Below are 8260 nucleotides of genomic sequence, written 5' to 3' on the forward strand. Positions count from 1 at the left end.
TGTGTGACAGTTTTCCCCTTCAAAATAAACCAACCAAACGGGCCCTAAACCGAGTTCAAAGGGATTTTCATGAGAAACACCCATTCATTTATATTTTTTTATTTCGTTTTTATATATATATATATATATTTTGTGTTTGAAATTTACTTGCAAAATCAAACAATTTCCATTACCCGCTAATGAAGCTGAATGCAGTTATAAATGCGTTGTAATTTACTAACAAATACAATAAAATGCTACTAATAGCACTAGAACTTCAATTATACAGTTTGCGAGTTCAAACTGTACAATAAAAAACTAATTACGTCCATTCTTCATTCAAACACCAAATTTTGCATTTCGGCGCAGATGGACCAAAAACAGGGAACGGAAAGGACAGAAGGGCAAAACCGACAATTCTATTCGTGGACCGCGAAGATGTGTTCCGTTGTGTTATTCAATACGTTTTTTTCTACATTAATCCCTTAAGATTCAATTATTTTGAAATTAGTCCCTCAAATTGCTAAAATTTATACTTAATCCCTCAAATCCAATTAGTTATTCCAAAGTAGTCCCAGCGGTAAGTTATTGTGTGATTTAAAAGAATATTCCAGTTAACCTTTTATCGTGAGTTTCCAGTTATATCTCACTCAAGTTATTCTAAATCTAAACTCAAATCTGTAAACCCATTTACACCCAAGGCCAGGAGTTCCTAAACCCATTTAAATCTATTTCGATTTTTAAGATGTTTTGGGCGATGAATTGAGGTAGAAATGTAACTACAATATGTGCTTAATAACTAACCCAACCTATGTTAGCAATATGAGGGACTAAATAGTAATTTTAACGGTGGACTGATTTCAAATTACTAAACATGTTAAGGACCAAAACTGAAAGAACCAAACGCAGGGCGCAAGTTAGAAAAGAAGCTCGAAATCCAATCCAACAACAACAACATCAGAAGAAAAAAAAAAGGGGAAATAGATCTAGAAAACCCCCAAATTTTACTCCGTCTCAGATCTCGGACCTTGACGCCATCTGTCTCTCTCTCTCTCTCTCCCTCTCTCTCAACTCGATCCAATGCCGGTGAACTGAGATGAGCAGGATCGCTCTCGATTCGATCTCTGGTGGCCGGAGAGCATCGGTCGGATCTCAGCTCCAGCAGCTCAGGAGCGGAGGTAAGATCACCGGAGATTCTGACGAGAACTTAGATCTCTTCTCGCGGACCCGTAGATCTGACGGCGGTAAGCTCACCGGCGGTGACCCGGTTCAGTTTTGTCTTTATCTGCTTTAGGCTTTCTAGCTGTTATGTCGGTGAATTAGGTTTTGGCGTTTTGTTTGTTGGATGAATGTAATATTTGTTTTGGTATGTTTTCTTTTGTTTCTAGCGGTTTTATAAGAATTTATGTCCAAGTTTAAACTGTAGATTTATTGGATAAGAGTGACTCAGCTATATGGAAATCTATGAAAAGATTTCCTTTTTCTGGGAATTTTGCCTAAAGGTCTGAACTTTAGATCTTTCGGATGAGAATGTGGAGTTCCTTGTAGAATTTAACCTTTTGGTTGGGTTTCGACGGTGAATAATTCGTGTATCTTGTTTTCGCAGACCCGATTAGGTTGGAAAAGATAGCAGTGGGGTCAACGAGGATCGGGAGAGGAATGGAAGACCTACTCGACGCCGAGATTGGGAAGCACGACTACGATTGGTAATTTCTTTATAAACTCAGACAGTGTTTCCTGATTTCAAGCATCTTTGATGCTGTGGATAATAACTGTTCTTATTCCAATTTAACAGTGTTCTTAATGATATTCTTTATACCTCAGTGTGAAAAATTCCTTTTTTTTTTACTACGGAATATCGGTAGCCAACTTAAGTGTAGCTAATTTATGGCCATAAATTCGTAAACTCTGTTAATTGTTTTAGGAGGGTAAAGAAGGAAAGTGCCAGCAGTAACTTCTTTTGGATAATCGGATGAGACAGTAATCAATATATTGTAGCTATTAGGTGTGGCTTGTACCATCCCTAATTGGGTTAAATGAATTTGTTCGGATCCATTTAGTCCCACATCGACTAAATAGGGATTAGGGAGTCCATTGTGGGTTTATTAGAGATTTGAGTACACTCCCTGTAACAGCTAGCTTTCAGGGGTGAGTTTGCCGAGGTCCGTAATATCAGGACTAGTTGCATGTAAACCCAAAGGTATGACACTGGTATTGCAGTGTATGACAATATTAGATTAGTGCAAAGCCAGACCGTGTGGACACCAGGACTTGGGACAACTGTGGTATGCGAGGGTCCACATGGTCTCATATTGACTAAATGGTGAGTCTGTTGAGTCTACTAATTGGTGAGTTGGGTGAGTTCTTCTAGGGTTCTGTTAGAATTGTTTCGAAGACTGTCCAAAAAGGAACTGGTTTAAGATGATAGAATTTGATGGCTATGCTCCATTTTAATTAATTTATCTCTTGTTATCTAGTACAACCTTGAGCATTACATGGATTCAGAATATATGTATGAAGTTGGTTTGTACTATAATTATAAATTTCTTGATTCACCAAGTCATAATACTTAGTTATGTTGATGTTCAATATACAATTGATCCTTCCATTTAACCTGCTTGAATTAAGAGTTTTCAATATTTGGACCAATAATAATGATAAATCCTTAGTTGCTAATCTTTGAGGGCAAGTACATGCATCCTCTTCTTCAGTCAGTGCTGTTAAGAGACATCTCATCCACTAAACTAGCTGTCATACAAATCCTTTTTTACTGTCTTGTTCCAAGTTCACATCTAACCCTAGTCCTTATTACCAATAATTATGATCATACCTCCTAACTCAACCACCTATTTGTCTCACATGTCAGAATGATTTCAACTGTGTCCCCTCATTTATCTTGCTGATTCATTGACCATTTGGTACTGACATTCATCCCACAAACATTCTACTCAAATTCATTTCTAGTCATGTTCTCTTTTATATATTCCTGTATTTCAACATACTTTTGTGGAGATGACTTCGATGAACCTGAGCAATGCGCATCATACTAAATTTGACACCGGAGCATCTTTATCACAGCTCCTGTTGCAATTATTTGAATTGATGTAATTGGGACAACTAGATTGGAATGCAAGCAAGTCATTTGCAGTCTTTATATATAAGCAACGAAATTGTAAATTATGTCAAAAAAAATGTCGTACGCAACGTAGTAAGTCCTATTCATTTGATCTGTGCTGAAAATTCTCATGCAAATCTTGTTTTTATCCCTACTCCCAATGATTTAGAGACATCCTCAATCTCAATACTTAATATTGCTCTTTGGCGAGGATGCCTGTCTTACTATGCAAGCCGGCATAAATATCAGGTAATTGAGGCACATATCGTGCTATTAATACGTAGAGGATGCAGATTTTTTATTTGCAAAATAAAATTCATTGTTGGTGATTTTCCTTTCGGTTCCATTTAACCAAATCCAGTTACTTTAATTTTAATTGCTATCTTCATATGGGAAATCAATCAACTCTGGCAATTACTTAGTCTAATTTACACCATCTTCTTGTAGGCTTCCTATGCTGGAGCCTGGACTTACCTTATAGGAGAGTATAGTTGTTGATGATTATGAGCACTAAAAATCCAAGTTACTACTTAATATAGATTTTCAGCGCTTGGTCCATGATGCATGTATCTCGTTAAATGTTTTGAGGAAACTCACTTCGGTTCGAACTTATCAAGGACCTGGTTGTGGGCTGTAACAAGTGAATATTTGGTCCAGGCCACATGAATAGTTTTGAACTACTTACAACTCTGTTTTCCTTCTTCTTAGATAAATTTTCTGTAAAATTGTCTCATATTTGCTGTCTTTATAGCTTTAATTTTTGTCTCATCTTTATTTGGATTTTTTAACCTAATTATCTTTTGGTTTAAATTCTACATGGATAGGCTCCTCACTCCCCCTGAAACTCCTCTATATCCATCTGTGGTGCCTAGGGAGAGTCCACTATCTTCAACAGCACCTTCAGCTAGGGAGAGCCCAGTATCATCAACAGCATCAAGGGGCAGACCAGCTGCTAGATCAATCTCAAATACACGACCATCAAGGGTATGTCTTATCTTTTTCATTCGATGTAGTTATTCACTAAGGTTAAATATTTCGATTCTTTTTGGGGCCCGGGATGAAAATGTCTGATTTTTCTTTTGTTATTTACTTGCAAATCTCTTTATCTAAAATGTTTGTTAGCATAAGTAATGAACATTTTGTTTTGCAATGACTTGCATTTCTGGCATGTTTCAGTTCTGTTGTCTTTCCATGGCTTGAGTTCATACAGGTTACTTAGAGCTTTACAAGCCGTCTAGGTTTTCTGAAGGCTCAGATTTTTTTTTGCAGAAGATGGGCTTAGGCTGCTCTGGTATACCATTTCTAAGTGGAACGAGTTCTTATAAGATTCGTTCTCCATAATATTATATAGTTTGGGACAAGCTGCTCGCTAACACAGGAATTTATGGAAGGGAGACCATGTTGCATGGAAACGATGCAGGGGTGGCAGATTTTCTTGTGGTTGTGTGATATTCAACTTTCCTTTTTGCCATTTACTATATATAATTGCTGGAAAGGCCTTTGGTGACATTGAGAACAAAAAAGGGAAAATATCAATAAGTTTCTTCAAGGAGTTTTCTTTCTCCCTTTAGTGCTTATTGACCAAAAAGATCTTAAAGGATTATTTTGTCTCCCTTTAATGCTTATTGAAGAAGGACACAAACTTTTTCATGTTCCAAAAATAATCACGTAGATAGTTTCCTAGCAGCATTTTATAGTGGTGTACTTATGAGCAGATATAAATGGTAAGTGACAATTTCTTCTTCCACTTCCATGGGAATTAAAACTACGTCCATTTTAACCCCCATTTTACTTTGTTACTCTGCTAACATGGTTGGATTATGATTTCAAATGCTAGATTCTCTCCTGATGTACTTATCCTTTCCTTTTCTTTTAATCTATTTGACATATGTTTGTATCATATTCCTGGTTTCTCATAGAAGGCATAAGAAAGTTCCACTTGTTATTGCAGCTGTCAGCATCTCAAACAGATAATGGCCATTCTATCAGGCCAGTGCGAAGCAGTTCAGTGACCCGTCCTTCTATCTCAAGCAGCTATTCTAGTAGCTCTTTCTCCAATAACAACAACCGAACTTCAGTTCTAAACACAAGCTCGGCTTCCGTCACTTCTTCGAGACCATCAACACCTGGCAACCGCTCCACAGCTGGAAGACCCTCTTCAACAACAAGACCCTCTTCAACCTCCACCAATACAAGACCCTCTTCATCCTCCACCATTACAAGGCCATCTTCAACCTCCACTATTACACGGCCATCTTCAGTCTCTCGCTCAGTTCCATCACGTGGGCCCACTCCGACAAGAACCCGACCAAACCCTATTTCTGGTGACAGCAGAACCACTCGCCCTGTTAACAGTTCTAGGCCCTCAACCCCTACTTCCTCTCGACCTCAAACTCCTTCCAATCCAAATATAAATTCTCGTGTTAGCTCTAGACCATCAACTCCTACTCGTAGACCCACTTCATCAGGTGCTGGTAGCAGAATCCCATCTGTTGGTCGTATTAACTCTACAACTACCAGGAATCCGGTTGGGCCAGCGTCACGCCCTAGTTCCCCCGGCCCACGGCCCCGAGCTCCTGTGAGGCCAGTTGATCTTCCTGATTTTCCTGTTGATGCACCACCAAATTTGAGGACGAAACTTCCGGAAAGGCCAGCTTCAGCTGGCAGGACTCGTCCAGGATTGTCATTAACTGCTCGGGCAAATTCGAATTCTGCTGCAGCAGTGACAGCACCAGTTGCAGCTCCTGGTGGTGCAAACCGGAGAAATTATATGCCAGTTGTGAGTAAGGGAAGGTTTCCTGAGAATCCATCAAGATCTACTGCTAAATTGCATGGCAATAATGGCCATGAGGCTGGTGCTGCACCTGAGATTCAAAGGCTCAACTCGTTGGATGGTGGATTGCGAAGGCCTATCAAACCGGTTTCTGCGACGGAGAGTACTGGATTTGGAAGGAACATTTCGAAGAAGTCGCTTGACATGGCATTGAGACATATGGTATGATTTTTTTTAAAAAAAATTTCCATTTACGGGCATCTGAAGGCTTTTTTTTGGCTAAAATCCTTTATGCCAACGAAAATTGTTATTCATACATAATGTGATACCAATATCCCTTCTCTTGATTTCACTTTTATGCATACTAATGCCCATAGTATTTTATTGCATTTTAGACGGTCACATTTTCCTATATTTCTATGTGTCGACCACATCACTTATTATTGCTGCGTTTATGTTTCTTGGGTTTATATACTAAAAGATGAAGGTGCTTGACCACATTCAACTGAAATCAAGGTTCTTATCATTGCTATTTGACATACAGATATCCATGCCTTGATCTATACATAATCTGGTTTCTTTCTTTTTAAGTTCTCAACTTCTCCTGACTTATTTTTTTTCCCATCAGTATTACAGTGGCAAAGATTTAATTCAATTCAATAATCATCTTATGTTGGTTGGATTACAGATTTCTTTGGTAAACAACCTAACAAATTCAGTATGATGCAAATAAACTTTATCAGATTTTATATAAATTCTATAGAACTTATCCAAGCAGTCAAGCACTTGTGACAACCCAAATCCTATTCCCTAAAGAGTAACCATACAAATACGGATCTAAACGTGACCCTCAAATTGGATCCACATGTATATCTCTGAATAACCTGAAGAAAATGATCCACAAGGTTGCCAACCAATCTAGTGAGTTCGATGGCGCATTGAGGCTGTAGACTCGAGTGGTCGAGAGATGTTGGAATGACAATATGACTTTTAATTAGGAATCAACAAGATAGGCATACAAGAGTGAGGACTACAAATATAGAGGGGGACAAACCACTCGGCTCCACCGACAAAGTCCGCTGCCGTAACCGTACTTTCATCCAAATCATGATGAAATCTCTAGACCGCCACAAAATCCCTATCTACCAAGTATGAACCTCTCTTCCCAAAGAGAGAAGGGTAAACACACTTCTAGGAACTAACTAACAAGTATATTCCTTTCTCCCCAAAGAGAGAACGGTAAAAACAGCATTCCCATGCTAAAACACCTCCCCAATATTTTCCTTTTCTTTTTATCAACAAAATTTTGAATAAAAGATACTGACTTAAGTATCTAAGAGGCTACATCGGGAAATAACTCCGACCAGATAGTGGGGTTCCCAAACTACACATCTTGCTGGTGCATGCCCGTTTATTCAAATCTGCTTGTTTGGTGCATCATGGTTACCAAGCTTTAGAAAAATGTAATTGAATACTGTTGAACCAATTACCGGCTACACGTTCAAACTCCTTACATTCTTTTCCTATTACCTCAGGACATTCGTCAAGGAATGAGTGGCATTCGAGCCTCATCTCTTTTCCCTCAAAGCATCCGCTCAGCTTCTACTAAAGGGCGACCCGTTCGCAAATCCGACCCTGTGGTCCCACTTGCAAGTGATGACGGCATAGCTGATAGCGGTAGCTACAACGGAACAATGTCCCCGGATTGCAGGAGCAACTTCGCTCCCTCAGAGAATGGAGATTTCACAGCAGCACCCTCCAAGTCCCCAGATAGAGACTCCGTTTCAGCAAGAGACTCTGAGCTTGACGTCCATGGAGGCACTCGATACGATGCTTTCATGTTGAAGGAGGAGGATTCGAAAAACATGAACTGGCTGCATAGCGTTGAGGATAAGTCCGACCAGAGCCCTGTGTTTGATCACAGGTTCGAGCCGCTGCCTGAACCATTTGGTATGCTGTGATTTGTTCTTCTGATGTGGCTTTTGTAAGTTTATGCTGTTTGCTTGGTTGGCACTCGGAGGTGGTTGTTTCAGTGTTTTATGGATGGATACTGGTTTATTGGTCTTGTAACTTGTTATTGATGCATGTTGACGAGAAGCAATCCTCAAAAGTTCATGATTGAGTTAAATGTGCTTTGTGGTGTATTGCAGTCTGTGTTGTTGCCAAAGATGCAAGCTTCACCTAATCTTCGCTGTTGATTTGTCCTTGTGAGGTTGTCTTCAGCATAACGTGGTTTTGTATAATTGCGGATAAAACCCTGAGTGAAATTTTGTCGGCTCTTTCAACCTCAGGGGGGCCTAAGTGTAGCGGAAAAAAGTAAAAAAAAAAGGACAAAATTTTAAAAACGACCTCTCTCCACATTTAATCCCAAAAAAAAGATCCATTTTCACAAT

At 39.2% G+C, this 8260-nt stretch overlaps 1 protein-coding gene across 1 annotated transcript; it reads left to right on the plus strand.

Annotated features, from left to right (window-relative positions):
- LOC109851418 (mucin-5AC-like) lies at nt 921-8011 on the plus strand. Its single transcript, XM_020421542.1, has 5 exons — nt 921-1223; nt 1586-1685; nt 3919-4078; nt 5046-6089; nt 7403-8011. The coding sequence occupies exons 1-5, from the start codon at nt 1076-1078 to the stop codon at nt 7826-7828; spliced, it is 1878 nt and encodes a 625-aa protein (XP_020277131.1). The 5' UTR covers nt 921-1075; the 3' UTR covers nt 7829-8011.

This window comes from Asparagus officinalis, chromosome 8 (assembly GCF_001876935.1).
Source record: "Asparagus officinalis chromosome 8, Aspof.V1, whole genome shotgun sequence".
Taxonomy (NCBI): Eukaryota; Viridiplantae; Streptophyta; class Magnoliopsida; order Asparagales; family Asparagaceae; genus Asparagus; species Asparagus officinalis.